General features: G+C 35.9%; 1 protein-coding gene and 1 long non-coding RNA gene across 3 annotated transcripts; both read left to right on the top strand.

The window, feature by feature from the left end:
- Window positions 1-1,435: 1,435 nt before the first annotated feature.
- Window positions 1,436-21,191, top strand: LOC309480249 (uncharacterized protein; the record flags this gene model as incomplete). The annotated part of the gene is made up of 8 exons (XM_082144661.1): window positions 1,436-1,539; window positions 1,807-1,869; window positions 19,657-19,725; window positions 19,812-20,160; window positions 20,255-20,540; window positions 20,691-20,714; window positions 20,822-21,031; window positions 21,115-21,191. Exons 4-8 carry the CDS (start codon window positions 19,876-19,878, stop codon window positions 21,189-21,191), a joined length of 882 nt encoding a protein of 293 aa, XP_082000787.1. The 5' UTR covers window positions 1,436-1,539; window positions 1,807-1,869; window positions 19,657-19,725; window positions 19,812-19,875.
- A 4-nt stretch (window positions 21,192-21,195) lies between these two features.
- Window positions 21,196-22,828, top strand: LOC309480395. 2 transcript variants are annotated; one of them, XR_014199622.1, is made up of 5 exons: window positions 21,196-21,342; window positions 21,542-21,725; window positions 21,858-22,022; window positions 22,134-22,375; window positions 22,605-22,827. It is a non-coding gene; the product is annotated as an uncharacterized lncRNA (long non-coding RNA). The 2 variants fall into 2 exon arrangements; XR_014199621.1 differs by lacking the exon at window positions 21,196-21,342 and having other exon boundaries at window positions 21,349-21,725; window positions 22,605-22,828.
- The last annotated feature ends 267 nt before the right edge of the window (window positions 22,829-23,095 follow it).

The raw sequence follows: 23,095 nt of genomic DNA, 5'->3' as shown, positions 1-23,095 counted from the left end.
GAAAAGCATTACAAATTACTAGTATCCATAAAGATATTGTAACTTGAGTGAATGTGTTTAATCCAGGATATTTTGGCTAATTGCTCTAACAAATTAGCCTAAAAGGTCAGTTAAAATGCTAAGAAAAATCAGTTTGGCCTGAAGTAGACCTAAACCTATCAGATAAAGTAAATTAGACTGACACATACTGTGTTTCTCCATTACAAACCAGCTTCACTCAGAGTTAACCTGACATTACACTGATCTGATCAATACACACAAGGTTCAAGCACTATTTTTTCCTTTTCAATGATTAAATGTTTTGTTCTTCTGAGAAAACAAACAGGTCGGGTTTTCTAGCAATTTACTGACTAAGTTATTACTTTCAGATGACTCAATGATGAGGATAATATTTTCTGGCAGCTCTAATCAGATTAGAACTAAAATCTTAATGAAATTATTAATTGTTTAGTCTGTATGGTAACAGGAATTATCTAAAAATATGTCTGTGTGCCAAACAGTGCAAACACCTGAATAAATGATTCAAAGAATAATCTGTTTATGATATCAAAACTGCATAAAGCATCAACAGCTCAAATACTTGCAGTAAAATGTTGAAACATGTCTTACCTGTGTTTTTTCTTGCTGTGCCTGTTCGTACCTCCGAAAACATGCATCATGATGCTGTCTCAGCCTCTTCATCCTGTCGTCGTGACGATCATCCATCATGACCTCGCTGTCAGGTCAGGGTTGATTGACAGCTACCCAACCCCCCCCCCAGACGATAGTTCTTCGCACAGTTCGCAGCCGCCCGAAGAGAGGGCGATGGCTGCGTGGTCCGGTCCCAGGCAGGGAGCGCAGATAACGTGGCGTTCTCTGTCGCTGAGCGGAGCTTTACAGGAAATGCAAGGCATTTTAACGTATGCAATGAAAGGATATAATCGCCGGATAGCGAAGCAGGCAGGGATGCTGAAGGCGGTGAAGACGGCCGGCTTCCTCAGGCGAATCCTCGGCTTGCAGGTCGCTAGATTCGACGGCGGCTTCCTCAGAGTCCAGCGATGCGGAGAGCTTCGCTGAAGAGACAAAAATCAGAGAAAGCAGCCCCCGAGCCTCCTTTTATAAGCTAAGACACGCCCCTCTTACGGGCCGTGACGCGTGGGGGCGCTGAGCGCCCCCATTGGGCGTGAAGTCACGCCAGGATCACTGGTAGGCTGCTGCAGTTGCGGCAGGGCAGCCAATGATCACGCTAGTTAGCCTGCTCTAGGCTGACAAGATTTTAAAAATTAAGGATAATTTTTTGGCTTCATATCTCGAGAAAGATGACTTTTCCCGCAATACTCGTTCCCTCTTCTAGAGAGAACAGAGGTTACGTTAGGTAACCGAAACGTTTTCAGTTCACTTGTAAATGCTGTTAGATCTCACACCCTCTTTGCAATTGTTATGTACTTGCAGCTATAAGAAAACTGGAGTGGCAAAAGGAAAGGCGCCGTCAACATCAACACCGATTAAATTAGGATTACCACACATACCTACAACAGTCACTACAGGGGGATCAGCCAGGTATGGTTTTGTGTAAAATGTACTAAATGTCAAAAATAGTTCTTTGCAAAGATGTCTGTCACTATTTTGTAAAACATGTTTGAAATAGTTGGTGATGGGACGAGTGAGCCTTTTCAGGTAGAATTCAGATTGTGAATTTCTTGAAGCTCCTTGTTGTGACCTTTGTGTGCTTTATAAAGCAACACACACAGATTACCGTTTCATCAAACTCTGTTATGCGTGTTTCAGCCATGAAAGGATATTCACGCCATAATGTTGTGTCAACAGGGTCAGCTTTGAAATAGATGGAGTACAACCACTGGAAGAGGAGGTGGGACCTTTGGAAGAAAGGTAGATGTGTTGTTGCCATAGATTTGTAATATACAATGTGCTGTTATTATAGCTTATTGTTTTGTAATAAGTAGCCAACAGCCTTGAGAATAGTGTGTAAGTTGCCAATGATCTTCATTTTATTTACAGTCCTGTAATGTTAATAATGATTGGGTTTGTTAATTACGAAGTTTAGTGTAAAAAAATTATAATTATTGAGCAATAATGTTTCGGCCATAAACCTTATTCAGATCACAGAAGGCTTATGGAAAAGTAAAAACCGAAACGTTAATCGCTCAATAACTGTAATATATATATATATACCCTTGTGAAAAAAAAAGTGCACTTAAGTGTACTTTTATAAAGTGTACTTATTACATAAATAATATACTTTAAATATATACACTTAAGTGTGAATTAAATGCCATCTTTTCGGCGCACTTAATGCACATTAAGTGTAATTAATTTCAAATATATCATATATTAAGTTGAAATAAAATGTAATAAGTTGCCATTAAGAGTGATTTTTTGGAACAACTTAATTGGTACTTTATTACAACTTTATATATACTTTCTTAATTGCTTCTAGTGTTTTTAAAATATACTTAAAGTGCACTACAAAATATAATGACACGCAATTAATGTGATTTAAAATATACTTTAATGTCAGTTTTCAATACACTTAAGTGTGAATTAAATGCCATCTTTTCGGCGCACTTAATGCACATTAAGTGCAATTAATTTCAAATATATCATATATTAAGTTGAAATAAAATGCAATAAGTTGCCATTAAGAGTGATTTTTTGGAACAACTTAATTGGTACTTTAATACAACTTTATATCTACTTTCATAATGGTTTCTAGTGTATTTACAATATACTGAAAGTGCACTACACAATATAATGACATGCAATTAATGTAATTTAAAATATACTTTGATGTCAGTCAACAATAAACTTGTGTGAATTAAATGCAATATTTTCGGTGCACTGAATGCACATTAAGTGTAATTTATTTCAAATGTATCACATATTAAGTTGAAATAAAAAACAATAAGTTGACATTAAGAGTGTTTTTTTGCAACAAATAAAGTGGGTCTTTAAAAACTTTATATTTACTTTCATAATTGCTTCTAGTGTTTCTAAAATATACTTAAAGTGCACTGCTCAATCTACTGACAAGAAATTAATGTGAAATAAAACATAAGTTAATGTATATTAACTTTATTAATTAAATGTAATGTTTCAAACACAAATACATATTTGCTAAATAAATGTAAATATATAAAATGAAATGCAATCAAAACCACAATGCTTACACTGACAATAAAACAGTTTGGTATTCAAATAATTATGATTCAAATTTTTTGTTTTGCAAAAGTACATTTAATGAATGAATAATGAGTTGTATATGTTGAAACAAACATAAATAAATTAGAAGAAAAAAAAATGATGAGGAAACTCTTAGGGCGTTTTTCCACTGGGTTCGTTTGCTGCGGTCCGAACCCGAGTGCGCTAGTTCCCGGCGCCCCCCGCAGCGTTGGTGTGGTTTCACACTCAATTAGTTGTATCGAACCCAGGTGCGTTTGCAGTGATCTTACGTCATCGCAAACGCAATCAAACAATGATATCGACAGTGATACGCATGCGCGGGATACTATACTTCCTGAACAAGCGCGCACCCGAGTCCGTGTTGCTTGCACATTAACGCGAACCGCACCACGGTTCGGGAGCAACCGAGCTCAGACCACCTCCTCCAGGTAGTCTCGGGTTCGGTACTCTAGTGCGCACCCGGGTCCGATGACAGCGTTCACATTAACGATTTTTCATGCGAACCGTGTCCCGGTCCGCACTAAACTGCCAGTGTGAAAGCGCCCTTAGTTTAATATTGTAAAATTAGAATCAAACAAGTATCAATATTGCTGTCACGGATCCACTCAGCACACCTCAGCCAGCGTCAACTCAACACACCTGGTCTCGATCACACTCACCCGAATTCTGATTATCTGCACCTGCAACTCATCACTTCACATGCCACGCTCACTCTGGATATAAACCCCAGTCACACCACAGTTCACTGTCCGGTCTCGTCTTCAGACGTCTGTGACTCCCCAGCGTTATTCCCAAGTGTCTCTGTGATCCCGCAAGTATTCTCAAGTTCAGACTTCCCATAACTCTGTGTGTTCTCTGTCTGTATCAGTGATCAGCTATTACCTGGATAACCTCAAGATCAAGACCCGTTCTGTTTGTCTCCACCGGCGAAGCTTCCTGTATCCCAGCTCATTGCCCTGAGTGACTATATCTGTTCCATGCATACTAAAGACTCTAAGTTCAACGTTATATTCCCTGAGTTTGACCTTTTGTGCTCCCTTGCTATCCGGAGCTGCATACAGTGTCTAAATAAACCTTTGTTACCATTATCTCTGTGTCCTCGTCCATACAGTGGTGTGACAATTGCATAATTAAATCCCTTAGAAAAAAATTAACTCAAAAAAGTTATCATTTTTTAACATTTTAACAGACAACAAGAAAGAACTGCATGAACAAACTCTTTGGTAGGTCACTTCAGTCTAATGGTCATTTAATTCGTATCGCCTTTAAAGACACCACTTTCCTGAATTTTTTTTGCATAACCCTCATTGTTGCACTTCTGTCGAAGTACAGCCCTGACTTGAGAATGAGTGGTCCCTTCAAAACGAGCAATCACAGCATCTGTAATCACAAAAATAAAAACATTTTATTGAATATGATAATCACTGTTATTTAAACAAAATATTGTGGGGGCCATGAAAGTTGGGTAAAAATTGTCAAATTCAGGTGGAGGTTTTAACTTTTAATTAAAAAGCTGGCGGTGAAGGAGTTAACATGCTGAATTCAAATAAAATCATTTAAATGCTAACATCACATGAAGCACAATTTTTTCAGGTACCATTTATTCTGTGTAGCTGCCATATTATGTTTAAATCAAGGAAACCACAAACATACAGAGGTGTCAAGTAACGAAGTACACATTTTTCAACATTAACAGTTTAATATAACATTATAATCATTATGGCCTTTAGAAGAATGTTTTTTGATAAGGTAGGGTGGTGCACTATAGGCCCCTGTGGCACGGCCTAAGTTTTTGTCCTTAATGGCATTTTTTCCTTACATTACTTTTACTTTTATACTTTAAGTAGTTTTGAAACCAGTACTATTACGCTTTTACTTGAGTAAAAAGCTAAAAAGTTGATACTTCAACTTCTACAGAAGTCTTTTTAAACCCTAGTATCTATATTTCTACCTCAGTAATGAATGTGAATAATTTTGACACCTCTGCAAACATACCAATGAGCGCATTCACTTTGATGGAGTCCAGTGCTGTTTTGGTGTTTTTTTTGCCAGTTAGACTTGATGTCGCCAGAACATCGTGTCCAAACATGACAACAGCCAGCTCCTGGGTAAATACTGACATTTTGGTCTTAGACAATCTCTCGAATGCCCTTTTTGGAATGGTGATTCCTTCACCTAGGGACATCTATTTAGATAACAGTAAAAAACAAAACAATTGTGTCAGAAGTGTGTGTGCGCGCATCAATGACATTAACAGTGGCTATATTATACAGTATACACTCGCTAAAAAAGAAAAATGCCTTTTTAGGAAACTGCAAAAAATTAAGGATAATTTGCTAAAAATATTTTAAGTACATTTACATATCTCTTTTTGGTATATAATGTAAAGAATGTTTTGCTTTTTCAATAACTTAGAAACAATTAATAAACATGCAACTGTGAAACATTTAAGGGATAGTTCACACAAAAATTTTAATTCTGTCATGATTTCCTTATTCTCATGTTATTCCAAATCACTCATATATTCCTTTCTGTTTGGCAGAATTTAAGAAATGTATACAGGTTTGTAACAACTGAAGGCTGAGGAAATCATGAACGAACTTCCATTTTGGGGTGAACTATCCCTTGAAGACACTACCAGTTATAACTTAAAGGTATAGTTCAGCCAAAAATGAAAATGATCCCATGATTTAATCACTCTGAACCCATCCTAGGTATATATGACATTCTTCTTTCAGATTAATACAATCTGAGTTATATACTCTATTGCTGCAAGTCGACTTGTGTATGGCCGGAAGCTAGTTATTTTAATTGATAAAGTTTTAAATATGGATATTTTTCTTAAACGAACACATCACTTCACTTCAGAAGGCCTTAATTAACCCCCTGTGGTGCACTTTTATCATGGATAGATGCACTTTGATGGACATCCCAAAAAATATACACATTGAATCTCACTATACCTTTGAAGAGCCAGGAGATTTTTTTTAATATAACTGTGATTGTATTCATCTGAAAGAAGAATGCCATATACACCTAGGATGACTTAATCATGTCATTCTAGGTGAGTAAATCATGGGCTAAAGTTCATTTTTGGGTGAACTATCCCTGTAAGACGGCCCTTTGTGCTAACATTTAAAAAGGTAATTTTCTTTTTTATGCTGAGTTTATATTCCTTGTTCACAATATTGTCGATAATGTATTTAACATTTAAGAATAAAGTATGTGTTAATGTTTAATATGTTAACATGAGAAATGTTGTATCCATACCATTTCTGCTGGTGGTGATACAAATTCTCCATGATGCACTTCACTTGATGCGGCTGGAGCCACCATCATGCCCGCCACTATATCTTTTAGTGTTTTTACCACCTTTGGCAACTCTAGTGATACAAACATGGTTAACATTATATATAACTCCTGTGCTTCGTCAACTATAAAACAAATTAAACTTCATCATAAATACCTTTCAATGCACTGAGAATTTCATTGTCAAGCTTTGGTGTCTCTTTTTGATGTGCTATCATCTTCACTTTCTGTTTCAAGCTGTAAGAGAAAAGATTTCAGGATTGTGTTTAATATAAAATAATTATTTTTATATTATTTATTGCAACACTTACATTTCTGAGTGGTTCCTGCATCGGAGAGGATTCTGCATCAATGGCTGTTGCGTCAGAGTCTGTGTCAGACTCATAAAGTGGTGGGGCCGTGTTAGGATCAGGTACTTTTTGTTTTCTCAGGTCCTCCTTCAGGGCATCAACCATATGAGTGGCTGCCTGTTTTGTTAGGGTCTTAGCACAGGACAAGGTCAAGATTTCAAAACAATCTATCACTACAAAGTAAGATTTTTGTGACTACAATCAACATAAGAATGTCCTTCATCCAGAAATGCAAAAGTTGTCATACTTCTTTGTCCCTTTTTCAAGTTTTAAGTTAAAGCACCATCTACAGCCATTGTATGGAAACGGTTAATCTCTATCATTGTGACATAATCCTGTGATACAAGTCTCTTACATTCGTCTGGTTAAATTAAGTTTAATAATAATAAAAATAATAAAAAATTACAGCTCTTGTTAAGTCTCTCTGTTGCGGTTGCTTTGTGTTTGAATCCGTCAGTTCAAGTGCCTGTAAAAAAGAATAATAACATTAAACAAAAAATATATATATATAGCCTATAGTAAACAAACAAAAGATTTTAAAAGGATATTGTCTGTCTATTAATCAAAAGAGATGGATTTATTTATATTTTAGTTGACTAGAGAGGTAACAAGTAGCGGTATTAACATTAAGTGATGTGGCATCTGATGTACAGAAGCCAATGGCACATGTTGCTATGCTTAGTGACACCGGATTTCATTGGCATGTGCCAGAGCCATAGAGAGAGAGAGTTGCGACACTCTTTGATGTCGCCGCTATGGCTGTCACGTGGTTCATGTAAGCCCCAATAGTTCCAAAACGTACGCTGGCTGTCATGTTCTTCTATGGGACAGACAGCAGCGATTGCATTATTGAACGGTAAATATAAAATAAAACACACACCCAAGTACTTTTTCAGCTGTTATTGCATTATTGCATTTTGTTAATGTAAGTTTTGCATTTGGAGATAAGTTTTAAGCTATATTTTTGGAGGGAAAAGCTTAGTGTTCATGTTCGCATGGGTAGTAGCACTGGCTTTAGCGGCTCTAACTTAACTTTTCCATATCATTCATCTGATGATGGACGTCTCATGATATTTATTTTAGCACAACTGGGCTGTATTAGGCTATTGATTCCCGTGATTTGCTTATAAATTTTGATTCAGCCATTAGCCTACCTTCGTGATCACGCAAAGAGGTCTGCCGTGGCGGTCCGTTCAGAATTCGCTTAGAAGCTAGCTCACTTCTTCTGATGAAAGTGGCCACCCCCAGGACCACAACGTGAAACATGATCATGTTAAGACTAAGAATATTATTTTAAGATTAAGCCATACGCATTATCAAAACTATAACAGATTAAAAACGAATTTAAGCATGGCTGATACAAATGAAGGTTTTCAAATAAAATATTTTTTATTAAACAATGACAGACAACAAAAATGTGTGCTTGTGTGTGTGAACAAGAAAAACAAAAACCAGGGGCAGGTGATCCATGAAACAGACAGGACTGGTGATGGCCATAACAATCCTAAAGGTCCAGCATTGTTCTCACAAGCCGCTTCACTCAAGACAATAATAACATAATGAAAAGTTAGTATATCCCAAAAAATTAAATTAAATAAAAGTTGCTATAAAGGTGGTAGCGATTCATTACCGAACTCTTAGCTGACGAAGTCGCGCTAGCTAACTAACGTTAGCTAGCAGGCAGTGCTTGAAAATTGGTTGAAACAACCAACATAAAATATAAATAATTACGCTGTGCATGTACAAATGAAGACCAGTATAAGCATCGCAAAGGGCCTCTGATACAATATAGACAGTTGACAATTCAAAAGAGGTCGATATTTCGGCAACTTAACTCTGGAACAACTCGACGCGCAGCAATGTAAGTGAATGGTGTCCAACGCCCACATGACAGTGTTTGGAACTATTCCGATCTTCATATCCCGGAAGTAGGCGGTTAAAAGCGCCGCCATTATTTACAACGGAGGTCTATGGGAGTGTCGCAACTCTCTCTCTCTATGGCTCTGGCATGTGCCACTGACATTTTCACGACACACTGACATGACACCTGAATGACACTGAGTCACAGAAAACCTTTATTTTTTACATGATGCTGCATGTTAAATTAAAGTTTTACAGTAACGGATGTGGAACCGATTACATGTTTAAAACAAATAATAATGACTTTAATGCGTTTAATTTAAAATGTCACTAGATTTGTCATAGATCGCACCTCTGTGGCTCTCTCCGCTCATCAAAGAACACCTTCACCGGAGTATTGAACTTCATTTCCCAGAAGCCCCGTACCTAGGTCTAATCACCTGCACAGGTGTTCCCAATTCTCCCCTCTTTATAAACTGCCTTCTGACTCTCACACATGGCGAAGTCTTCTGTGATGCAGAGTCAGAGACGTTCAGATCCATTTGCAGTATGTTTATTAGAATAGTCAAACAGGCAGTAATCAGAGAACAGCGTAGACAATGTTGAAGGAAATCCAAGATCATAAACAATACCAGGCAGAGATATCCAGAATCATAAACGATAACAGGCAAAGGTCAGGGCAAGCAGCAGACGAAGAAACAGGAATCAGTAAACAGTCACAGGTCAGAACACGGGGAATCAAACACAGAGAATAAATGCTTGGTAATGTTAGCCGGGGCAGAACAAGACTTCGCAATGTGTGAGAGTCAGAAGGCAGTTTATAAAGAGGGGGGAATTGGGAACACCTGTGCAGGTGATTAGACCTAGGTACGGGGCTTCTGGGAAATGAAATTCAATACTCCAGTGAAGGTGTTCTTTGATGAGCGGAGAGAGCCACAGAGGTGCGATCTATGACAAGATTAGGCTATTTATTTAGGATTTAGTGTCACAATTATGTCAGAAAAGCTGCTCATCTGTCAGTCACTAGTGGAGTTGTCACAACATACGGGACATGTTCTGCCACTCAGTGTCATTCGGGTGTCATGTCAGTGGCACATGCCAATGAATTCAGGATGTGTCACTAAGCATACTAACATGTGCCATTGGCTTCTGTGCGTCAGATGCGACGTCACTTAATGTATCGAATTACATCTGACTAATTTAGTAGGGTGAACCTCTAAGGTTGTTGCTTGTAGTAAAAGTTTCTGAAGACCTATTAAGAAAATGCAGATTTCAGAATCTTTACAATTCGGCAATGCCAGATTGCTTTGGAATAATGTTTTTATTTAAAATTAACTTTATGCACAAATGCACATACCTTTGCTGATTTCTTTGGATTAGCTCGTAATCCAGCGGTTTCCATGCGTGAGGTTTTAAAGAGAACCTTTACAATTAGAAGAAGTTAACAAGTTAGTTTATCAGTGTATTTGAATCACACAGTTGGAACACAGTATATGATTACTGAATTACTAGTGCACTTAACATTTATTAAATCACTTAACAGTTACTTCATGACATTTAACATCTGTATGTCTTCCTTGTAAGTTGGGATAAAACAAAGTCTGTCTGCAGAGATAAAAACTGTACTGATTTTTTAAATTAATTCATAAAAAAAAACATTTTGTTCAGCACTATTACAAATATATATATTTTTCAATACAAAATATTACTACTATGACATCTAAAACCATAAAGGAATTTCTTTTAAGAAATAATAAGTCCATCTTTTAAGTCCATCATGGCCTCATAATCATCCTCATATACTGATTGCCTTCATCACTGTCTCCTCTCCACCAGTAAGCTGGTGTGTGGTGGGCGTTCTGGCGCAATATGGCTGCCGTCGCATCATCCAAGTGGATGCTGCACATTGGTGGTGGTTGAGGAGATTCCCCCCTTCTATGTAAAGCGCTTTGAGGTCTCAGAAAAAGCGCTATATAAATGTAACAAATTAATTAATTAAGCATCAGTCAAATTTATTTAATTTTCTACTCCTTTAAGGAAATTGTAACGTTACACATTTTAAAACAGAAACACAATATAAAGTTCAGCACTCATAAAAACGTTTTAAATTTAGTTATCAACTGTAACGTTACTTTAGTCGAATATGATTTTAGCCAAGTTCTTAAGTCTTTTCACATTAAATAGTTACACATAAATCATTAACGTTAACGTTACACGGATAATTGGGGATAAGGGGGTGCATACATAAACAAATATAATATTAAAGCATTTGACAAACCTTTCCTTTCCTCTGAGTTTTCATCTTCAGTCAATCCTTTAAAAGGGTCACACAATAAATGTCACAAGTTGCTGATCAAGTCGAAGTAACGTTAGTTTAAGGAAAATATAGTGTAAATTAATGTACAACTCAACAGAAATCGAATAACGGACGTTATTTTCTTTTGCATTCATCGTTTTATCAAAACGTATGTGAATATTTTAGTAATATTTACCTTAAAATGCGCCAGCCAGGATGCAAATGTACAGAAATTTTCGTTGACTTGTTAAAGTTAGCCGTTAATGGTGACTCTCAACTGGACCAATTATGTGACATTCGTGCGCCTTCACGTCATTGGCTGGTTTGTATTCAAAATTTAACCGGGAAATTTGGACCAATGTTGCAGAGATAATTAAAGGAGAATTTACAAATCGTTAAGTTAGAAGTCCATTATGAATAGTACAAAAAGGAAGTACAAAACATATATAAGCAACGATGACCCTGAACCGAGGGCAAACAAGTATAGAAAAAAAATGGTAAGTAATTATTATTATTTGTATTATTATTATTATTGACGTTGTTGATGAAGTTTTTTTTTTTTTTTAGTTCTATTATTGTTTACCTTTATAAGGCTAAATGCAATTACTTGATATTTTAAGAGATAGGCTATAATGTAACTGACACATATCTCATTTAATATGTCAGCTTTCAAATAGAAGGACCTATAAACATTTCTTAGAAAAAGAGAACATATGTCCAGACCTTTTCTGCACACAGTCAAAGGTAAGAATTTGTTTCTTTTTTATATGCCCACTTTTGCTGTTATTGTTGTTTCATAAACATTTTTATGCAACAGGTACAATGCAAAAGTTACTTTAATTTATAAAATGCAATAAAATAAGTTTATAGACACACATGTACATAAACACAAATAAGTTTTAAATGTAACTTATACATGCAATATTAGGTAATCAATGATACAATGTAATAATGTTATTTAATTTTTGTCTGAGGTCCTAAATCAGTCACTTCACAATGAGGCTACCCTTACCTCATGTAGAAAGCCAGTTCTACAGGTGAGTATGCTTCCAATTTAAAAAATCCCTGATGTAGTTTAACAGAATTATTTAATATCCTCAGATGTCTCACCTTTTGATATGTAATACATGTAAGATCTTAAAAAGACAAAATGGATCCATATCTTTAGTTTAATTTTGTGAACAGGGCCGGCTCTAGACATTAGGAGGCCCTAGGCAAAATTCATGTTGGAGGCCCCCCACCCCCAATAAAAAAACACTTGAAACAAATATGATTCCTAACCTTTTTATTTATACAACATTTAATTTTAAAAGCAGTATATTTTTACTTACACAGTACATAAGTTTGGACACATTACTATTTTTAATGTTTTGAAAGAAGTCTCTTATGCTCATCAAGCCTGGATTTATTTGATCAAAAATACAGAAAAATAATATAGTGAAATATTATTAAAATTTAAAATAATGGTTTTCTATTTTACTATACTTTATATTTCTGTGATGCAAAGCTGAATTTAGTGTCACGTGATCCTTCAGAAAACTTTATAATATTCTGATTTATTATCAAATGTTAGAAATGGTGCTTAAAGGAGAAGTTCACTTTTAAAATGAAAATTCTGTCATCATATACTCACCCTCATGTTGTTTCAAACCTGTATGAATTTCTTTCTTCTGCTGAACATAAAGGAAGATATTTAAAAGAATGTCAGTAACCAGACAGTTTTTGGGTCCCATTGACTTCCATAGTAGGAAAAAAAATATACTATGGAAGTCAATGGGACCCAAAAACTGTCTGGTTACTGACATTCTTCTAAATATCTTCCTTTCTGTTCAGCAGAAGAAAGAAATTCATACAGGTTTGAAACAACATGAGGGTGAGTATATGATGACAGAATTTTCATTTTAAAAGTGAACTTCTCCTTTAATATTTATTTTATAACCTGTGATACTTTTTTTCAGGATTTTTGATTATTAAAAAGTTGTTTTAAAAAAGTCTTCACTATCACTTTTTATATATTTAACACATCCTTGCTGAATATTCCTGTTTTTTCTGTATTTTTGATCAAATAAATGCAGGCTTGTAGAGCATAATAATAAACTTCTTTCAAAAAACATTAAAAATAGTAATGGGTCCAGACTTTTACCGGTACTGTGTGTAGGCCTACATATTAATCAAACTTTAGGTAATCTCTTTTTTGTTTAATGAAGATGTTATTGTTGTTGTTGTTATTTTGCTGTTTTATTCAATTTATTCACAGTTCCAGAATCCCACTTCAGTAGATGAGCATAAGTGCTTTTATATTGCATTGCTACCTTAAATATGCTATACACAAATCAAGTGGAAGAGAAAGACACGATCGCTACTGAGCAGAAAAAAATATATAAACTGATATTATTGGCGTAATGTCAGGGTATAATCTAATCATCAGCAGAATTTAGAAGATAGACCCATAGATATGAGATCCTTTATTTGAAACATTTAAAAATGTTGTAGTGTGTTGGCTTTTTTATTCATTGTAGGCTACGCGCAAATTCAAAGCGTCGCGTCTGGGCACGTTAATGACGCTCGCGCTCTTTTAAACTCGTAATAAAGCGGTGAATGATTTTTCCAGAAATGACGCTGATCTACAGTACAAGTTTATATTTAGAATACATTGCAATCACTCCAAAATAGATGACGACAACTCACACACCTGCATTATGAGCTGTGCTTCTTTGTGTGCTTATTAGGCTTTTGCCTCGCAGCACCTGATGGATGCGTTCGTTACACATACTTTCAGAAGCCGGCACCCGCTTTGTAACGGACACATTAATTGGTTTAACTGCAGTAATGTTACAGTCTATGGTTAAGATAAACATCGTCACTATTTTTAGTTAATTAATAAATATTGAAATAAATTGTAGATAGGACATTTGAATTTTTTTTTTTTTTTTTTTTTTTGTCCCTCTGTCTGGGCCCCATCCCGCCAATCGGGCCCTAGGCACGTGCCTAGTTTGCCTTTGCGTTAATCCGGCTCTGTTTGTGAAGGTAGATGTGTTGACGTCAGAAGCAATTTAGTATAATCTTTTGGCTGGATTTTTACCCACAGGAGAGAAACACAAGCATATTATCAGAGTGGACACCATTATTGACATTTTATATACTTTTCCATATATACGATCATACAGACAACCTTACTTGATGCAAGCTATGAGGAGAATTGCTCCCAGATTGATCCTATGCAGGAGCATCCCGAGCCGTTGGAAAGCAACACATCACAGGTAATGTTACACACATGTGATGGACCACATCAGTTTACAGTGACACAAATACACATCAATGCATGTTTATAGTTGTAAATTATTTACAAAACACACTAGAATAGTAACATTAGCACATTGCAGATATTGTGACATGATTGTCATTTGTGTGTGTGTATTTGTGTCACTACACTTTTGAGGGACAAATGTCTTTACATATATAGAAGTATGATGATAAACAATATTGCGAGCGCATATTACTGGTCATAACCATTTAAAAAAGCTTCTAAATCAACCAAAACATGAATTTAATTAAATAGTGTTTTGCAAGTATCCATTATGGGTACGTTTACTGGTGGATGTTATATAGTGAAACCAACATGTGTGTGGGAGTTCGCATGCATATGTTTTCTTGAAACTGTAAATTCTGTAAATGTCTTCAGTGGCAACTCATGAGTAATTATTTTGTTTTAAAGTACTTTTGTAATGTTCCTTTAATGTACTGAAATACCAAAAAAAGTGATACGGTCTACTATAAATCAGCATTGACCACCAGACTGCCATTATTGTCATTAAAAGCTGCTGTGGTCTTGTAGATTATGCATAGTATTTCCTAGGTGTTTTTATGTTAATGGAAAAATATAACAGACATTTGTTTTATTTGTTTGTTTTTTTATCATACAGACAACCTTAACTGAGCTTCACTATGAGGAGACCCTGTCTGATGCCACCCAGAGACTACCAGATAGAGTTGTAGAGTTTCAAAGCAGCAAATCACAGGTAAATGCATTGATTATAGAGACACTGTCAAAAAAAAAAAAAAAAAACACACTATAAATCATATTCTGGAATTGTCTTATTGGCTATTTTAAGGTATTGTTTGATCAAATCCATAATTTCTGTAACTATAAATCAAATGAACAAACCATTCTGCCCCACAGCAAAATCAAAATAATTATTAAAATCTGTAAGCCAGAAAAAACAATAACACACAAACATATATATATATATATACATTGATATTTTTTTTTTATGAGATAATTTACCTAAAAATCTGTGCATGTCCTTTTTAGGAGCCGTATAACGGTGATGAGTTGCTGTATCCTGGATCATCTCTTACTAAAGGCCAGAGTTTGCTGCTGTTGATGTCATATGTGTTACGACATAATCTAACAGGAGTTGCCTTAGAACATCTTCTAAATATTTTTATGAACATTTTCCAGGATTGGTACCAGAAACCGTATACCTGTTTAACAAATCATATGGTGAGTTTGGTCATTATGAACCTCATTTTTACTGTGTGTCATGTTGTAACTACTTAGGGACAAGAGAGAAAAGCCCAATGCATTGTGCTGTCTGTAAGGCAGCATTTGATGCAGATGCTAATCTGAAAAAGGGCTCCTTTTTTCTAGTATTGAGCTTGTCATCACAGCTCAAAGACATTCTTGAAAATCCAAGTTTAACTTTGTCAAGGCACACTACAGCTGAGAAAGATGTAATAAATGATATACAATGTGGAGCTGAATATAGAAAATTGAGAGAAAATGGGCAATTAGGTGATTGTGACATAAGCTTACTGTGGAATTGTGATGGAATTCCAATTTTCAGAAGCTCAAATGATCAGGTGTGGCCCATTCAGTGTCAGGTAATAGAACTAGGGCCAGCAGACAGAAAAAACAACATCTGTGTGCCATGCATTTGGTTTGGTGAAAAGAAACCTGTCATGTCTGTTCTGCTAACCCCTTTTGTGAATGAGCTGTGTTCTCTTGAGAGGGAAGGGTTAATTTGGAAAGACTCCAAAAATGTAGAGCATATTTCCAAGGTGTATGCACTAATATGTAGCTCTGACTCAGTTGCCCGCCCACTCCTAAGAAACACAAAACAATTCAATGGACAATATGGGTGTGATTTCTGTTATCATATAGGTGGAGGTCCTTATCCATATAGAAGACCAGAGCCTCTTCTCCGATCTGAAACAGAACATTATGACCATGCTATGGCAGCTACTGTACAACTGCCAGTCAAGGGTGTAAAAGGCCCAACGGAATTGATGAGATTAGAAAAGTTTCAGATAATTAATGGTTTTGTACCAGAATATCAGCACAGTGTTTGTCTTGGTGTCACTCGACAATTGGCAACTCTGTGGCTGGATTCCAACAATCACAACGAAGAGTGGGACATAGGCACGAAAGCAGACATGATTGACCAAGAACTGCTGGCTATAAAACCTCCGGTAGAGATAACAAGAACACCCAGGTCAATACAAGACAGGAAATACTGGAAAGCATCAGAATGGCGGTCATTTCCTCTTTTTTATTCTTTGCCTATTCTAAATGGTGTTCTAAAGAAGAAGTTTTGGAACCACCTGTTTCTTTTAGTTTTTGCTTTGCATATACTTCTTCAACAGCAGGTGAAACTCTGTGAAGTCAGTGCAGCAGAAATAGCACTGAAGAAATGTGTGATTCAGTTTGAGGTGCTGTATGGTATTAAGAATGTGTCATTCAATGTACACCTGTTGACACACCTTGCAGACAGTGTTAAGAACTGGGGTCCCTTGTGGGCAACATCAACGTTTTCATTTGAGTCTTTTAATGGTACTTTATTAAAGTACTTCAATGGGACTACTCATGTCCCTGGTCAAATAGTGAAGACATTCCTTAGATGGAAGAGTCTGCGAAAAAGGGTGGACAAATGTTTAGTCAACACAGACGATAAACTAAAAGACCTCTTCTCCCAACTGCAAAATAGTAATTCCATGAGTTGTAAAGCGAAAAATCTGACTGGAAATGTCACTGTGTTTGGTCCTCATTCTGACACTGTAAGTCCATCACACGTCTTTGCCATAGAAGAATTGAATGGTGGTATAGTGTGTAACTGTACATCCTACACTCGTTTCATAATCGGTGAGGCACTGTATCATGCAGAAGCTAACAGCAGATTAAAGAAAAGAAATAATTCTATTGCAGAATTAAAAGATGGGACATTGTGTAAAGTCTTGAGCTTAGTTTCTTATGAAACTGTCACCAGTGCTTCAGACAGTGATGGTGGAAAAAAATGCTGTGTAGTCGTGCAGAATCTTGTGAAGTCAAAAAGACCATTGTGTAGGGACATTCAATTGAATATCTTATCCAAGTTTGTGTATGAGGTGTCTGAAAACAGTTATGTGTATGCTGTGAACACTGACTCATTTAAAAGAAAATGTGTAATGGTAAAATTACAGGACTGCACATTTGTCATACCTCTCCCAAATAATGTAGAAAGGGACTGAAGGGTTTGTAGAGTACAGCTGAATTGGGTGAGAATACCATACAACTAGATTTAAATTACACAATCAGAAACATGTTTTTCGTGAGAATGAAGACTTAAGCTAAATGGTTTCTTTGACTGAATAGAATTGTTATAACAATCCTTTGTAAAATTGTGCTGTATATACTCAATGTAACTAATAAAGGAATAAGTGTATTATAACACAAGTACTGAGATCATTAAAATAAATTACATATCAACCAGCTATGCCGTGTGCTTTATGATTTAGAAATGATTTTGTTTACAGATATACAACACATTGTGTTGTTAGACTCTGTGAGTTCACAAAACTTGACTCATTCACCTTACTAAAAGTCAATCCTTTTTATAGTCTCGTCTAATTTAAATTAAATGTATTTTAACTGAATTTAATGTAAATTAATTTTGTTTTGATTTGTTTAACTTTGCTCGCAATTAATGCAATTAAATGTGTGTTTAATTGACTTAGAACAACATGCATATTAAAAGTATTCTGTTCACAGATGTATAGTACAATACATTAATATAAAGAACTCATAAATTACTTTTTATTGTCAAATATTATGTAGAAAACTGACACTTTTAATTGAGTTCATAGAGCAGGAGCTGGTGATAAAAATGTCAACCATACGTATATTGGAGTATACTGTATAAATGTACAAATGTATTGCAGTTTAGAGGGAAAATACATTTCAAATGCATTAATGCACACAGTATATTATAGACTAAACACATTTTAAATACAGTAACAAAATAATTTTGGACAACACACTTGAGTTGAAATAAAGATTAATTATTTTTCATGTTTTCCATTAAAATGATTATTTTATTTAGTATATTTGTCAATACATAAACATAACTACATATTTAAAACACTATAAAATCATAATTATTTAAAATGTATGTTTAAGTAAAACTTAAGTAAACATTTTTAAAAAAGTGCATTTAAATGTGTTTAGAAATATTGTGATGAATGTGTACTTTCTTTAAGTAAAACTTAATTAGACATTATAACAAATTGCATTTCAAAAAGGGCATTTAAGTGTATATAGATATATTGTCATGAAAGTGTACTTTTTTGAGTAACATTTAATTTGACAGTATTAAAAATTGCATTTGTAAAAAGTGCACTTAAGTGTGTTTATAAATATTATGATGAAAGTGTACTTTCTTTAAATAAAACTTAATTAGACATTAATACAAAGTGCATTTTTAAAAAGTGTACTCAAGTGTGTTAAGAAATATTGTGATGATAGTGTACTTACTTTAAGTTAAAATTAATTAGATATTATTACAAAGTGCATTTTAAAAATGGCACTTAAGTGTGTTTATAAATAGTATGATGAAAGTGTACTTTCTTTAAGTTAAGCTTAATTAGTCATTATTACAAATTGCATTTTTAAAAGTGCACTTAAGTGTGTTTATAAATATTGTGATGAAAGTGTACTTCCTTTAAGTTAAGCTTAATTAGGCATTAATACAAAGTGCATTTTTAAAAGTGCACTTAAGTGTGTTTATAAATATTGTGATGAAAGTGTACTTTCTTTAAGTTAAGCTTATTTAGTCATTATTACAAAGTGCAATTTTAAAAATGCACTTAAATGTGTTTATAAATATTGTGATGAAAGTGTACTTTTTTAAGTTAAGCTTAATTAGTCATTATTACAAAGTGCATTTTTAAAAGTGCACTTAAGTGTGTTTATAAATAATGTTTTGAAAGTGTACTTACTATAAGTTAAAATTAATTACATATTATTACAAAGTGCATTTGTAAAAAGTACACTTACGTGTGTTAATAAATAGTGTCATTAAAGTGTATTCCCTTTAAGTACACTTAAGTGGTCTTTAATTTTAATTATATTATATTATATTATATTATCTGCAAGTGCACTTCTGAAAAAGTATACTCTTATTATTTTAAGTACACAAAAAATACACTTTCAATACAATTAAGCACACTTCTTTTTCACAAGGGTATATATATATAAAAAAAAAATTTTTTTGAACTTGGAGTGTGTGGCACCTATGCTTCTTCCAGATTCTACGCACTGGTAGCAAGCTCCTCTCTTTTGGTGTGCAAGTACTCTCCTTCTCATGGGTTTGTTAATTAATCATTTCCTTTGTTTTTTTGTTGCAGGATAGAACTTCAGGATAAAATCACATCCGAACCATCTGATGTTGATTATGTGCCACCCATATATGTGCGGTAAGAACTGTTGTGATGTGAGAATCACTACTTTTTAATACATGAAGGAAATTGTGTATTTATTTACATTTGTTTTATATACACAGTGCTCACAGTAAGTTGCAGGAAGAGATCGACAGGCTTCCTCTTATTGGGTCGGAAGAAGCTGTCATGGACATACTTGACTCAGAGGAGCAAACTGCAGACCCAGACGTTACAGAACACTCGGAACATTCCATCTTTCCTCTGCCAGATGGAGTCAGAGTGGAAAGTGACCTCATCAATCAGCCTGCATCCATCACGTATCATGAAAATCTGATGAAACTTGTTAGTTTTCTCCAACTGCCAATAGGTAAATGTAACTATAGTGATAGGAGCACAGGTCAGGATTGTGAAGGGATTCCACCATTTCGAGTCAGCTTGCGTTCACGGGGTACTGCAGTTAGCTTAGAGTGGGTAAGTATGTGATCCAAAATAATCAAAGAGCACTTTACATGTCAGAGAATTTGGTTAAACTGGTTAAACTATACAATGTTTTCCCCACATATAGTATTGCTCGTATGGACACAAACTCTGGGTGTGGAACAGCCAGCCATTACGGAAGTATGGCATGCAAGGAGGAGACTTCATGTTGGCCACCAACATTCTTTTGTCAGGAAATAACTACACCAAGGTCGCCCTCCTCTTCCAGTTTATGAATATTGGAATAGTGGCACCCGGCACCTTCTACGCTATCCAAAATGCCTATTGTGTAGATGCAGTGAAGGAGTTTTGGGAGGAGAAGAGGAATGTGGTTATTGACAGATTACGCCATAAAGATAATGTTGTTGCCCTTGGTAAGTACTGAACAGAACAAACAGCCACATAAGATTTGGGTAACATTTTATAAGTCAGGGGATATTGATAATAAATGACATTGTTCAGATAAGATGAAAAGCATTGTCAGTATTAGGTGTATATGGTTACATTCCACTTATCTGTTACAGCTGACGGAAGGATGGACTCTCCAGGTAAGTCACAGAAGCCGGTGGCCTCTCTGTACTCTTACATACAGCTCTGGAGCAGTATGTATTATTTCCATAACTCCATTTAATCATGTTTTTGCTTTGCACCTAAGGCCACTGTGCACAGTACTGCACATATTCAGCAATGGAGCAAGAAACCATGGACATCATCAGTGTCCTCACTGTTGATAAGAGGCAGACCGATCATAAGAGTGTGGCCATGGAGAAGGTTGCATTCATAAAGACTTTTGACAGTCTTATGAGTGAGCTTGACATCAAAGAAATAGTCACCGATGCACATGTGCAGATTGCTGCCTTGATGCGTAAGAATAAATTGTTCACTTGTGTTATTAAATTTGAGTGTATATTTCTTTCTTTTTTCTCATGTTTGGTTGTTTCACTGCAGATCCCGAGAGGGGGAGGTACAAGGACCGCGGTGTCATCCATTCTTTGAATGTATGGCATGCAGCAAAGAACCTTTAGAGTACAGGTTTGTAACAATTTCTCCTAAACATTTTTTCTTTTATAGGCTGGAATCATCAGTGGCCAAAAACAAATCCTTGTGTGGATGAAGGATATAGTTAACCACTTTTGGTTTTCTTGTCAGAAGGCTAGAAACCGAGAGGAGTTCATGGTTAGTATGTTGAAGCAAAATATGTACACTACAGTATTTTTTATGTTTACCTAATGACTTTGACTGACTTATCCTCAACTGTTTATGCTATCCTTCACCATGCTGTTCTAAGATGTAAATGGCATTTAAATTTCTGTCATGTTGTAGAAGTTTTTTTTTTTTTACCTTTTTTCTTTTTTTTTTTTGTTTATCTGGCGAGGTGTACTACACCATGTCTGTGGAGAGCATGAGTGGGCCCTTGGCAGATGTCTCCATGAACCACTTGATCATGACACCTTGAGGAAAGAGGTCATTCTACCTACTTCTCCCGCACACGAGGCACTGTCCCAAATTGTGCTCAACAAGAGATGGCTGAAAGATTTGGAGAAGTTTTTAACCTTTCGGTAAGATGAATAAAATGTTCAAATGTTTCTTTGCAGGATTGAGTTGAAATTATAATATGTTTTTTCATTGTTTTATTTGTGGTTTCTTAGACAGAAATCTAATTATTTGTAATTTTACTTTGTATTCCCAAGGACAACTTCCAAGCTGGAATCCTTTCAAAACCACGTTCTTATGTATGCTAGTAAGAGGTTTTCGTTCTCGCCACCAGTCTACGAAGCGCAGACTCTTCTTGCAGCATTAGATTATAACCACCACAATAGCCGGCCAGCTTATGTGGACCGTAAAGGCAACATTTCGTAAGTCACTGTTTGGAATGAATAATTGTTATTGGGTGTGCTAAGGTGTGTGTGTGTGTGTGTGTGTGTGTGTGTGCTATGGCAACTTATGTGGCGTCTGTTGTTTTTCAGTTACAAACGGGTTTATAGCAAGAAGTCCCAGCGCTAGTGTCCACACAGTGAGGACCAAAAAAGACTACAGTTACATCCCTCAGCTCCAGGCCAAAATCTTGAAGAATCGACTGCACTCGACAGGGGGACTCCCAAGGAGGAGGAGTCTAAGGCCAGAGGATCCACGGAACCTCGGTCTTCTCCCTGGAATTGTGCCCCCACCTACAGCAGAGTTGGCTCAGGCACAAATCTCCAGAGGACAGGTAGGTCTGACACTTACCCATAGCTCTGCACGTTGTGTGTTTTCAGGTATCATGCAGCAACAATAAAGTCTAGTTTTTCTAGTCTAGGCATTTATATGACAAGCTTATGACTTGTTACAGCTAAAACTATATTTCTATGTCTTTGTTATTTGCCACAGACAAAAAGTATGTTAATTTGCTCTTCATTTTGATGTTATACCACAGCTCTGTATGTGTCTGTGTCTTCTAGGACATGTCCTCAGCAACCTGAAGGAAATTATCCAAAAGGACAAGTGGCTCAACTGAAATGTTTTATTCTGAACAGTCTTATACATAGTATTTACAATAAACCATTGATTACAGTAAAACTGTGTTGTCATTGTACACATTTTTTAATTTGCTCTGAAGGGGGCTTCTTTATATCCAACATAATTTCCAAAAGGGTCGGGGTATCTGTCTCTGATCCGCCAGACACAGCAGCTGGGTATTACAACTCTATTACCTGCACCCAGACGTCCATGTTGCCACACAGTGAACTGACGGTAGGCAGAGTATCGATATTCCCTGTTATCTGCCCCAGGGTCTTGGCTGTCATGCAGTGCAAGAATGTCATTCCACGTCTGGCGTGCCAAGCGCAAGATGCCCTCATCTAGACAGTACAGGTCCATGTGAACAGTTCTGCTGATGCAATTTGTTGGAGTCTGTCTACAGCACTTGTTTTCCACATCTGTAGGCATTAAA

The sequence above is a fragment of the Leuciscus leuciscus genome (assembly GCF_965113295.1).
Source record: "Leuciscus leuciscus genome assembly, chromosome: 18".
Lineage (NCBI taxonomy): Eukaryota > Metazoa > Chordata > Actinopteri > Cypriniformes > Leuciscidae > Leuciscus > Leuciscus leuciscus.
The sequence above is the reverse complement of the archived record's forward strand: the minus strand, read 5'-3'. Positions and strand labels throughout refer to the sequence as shown.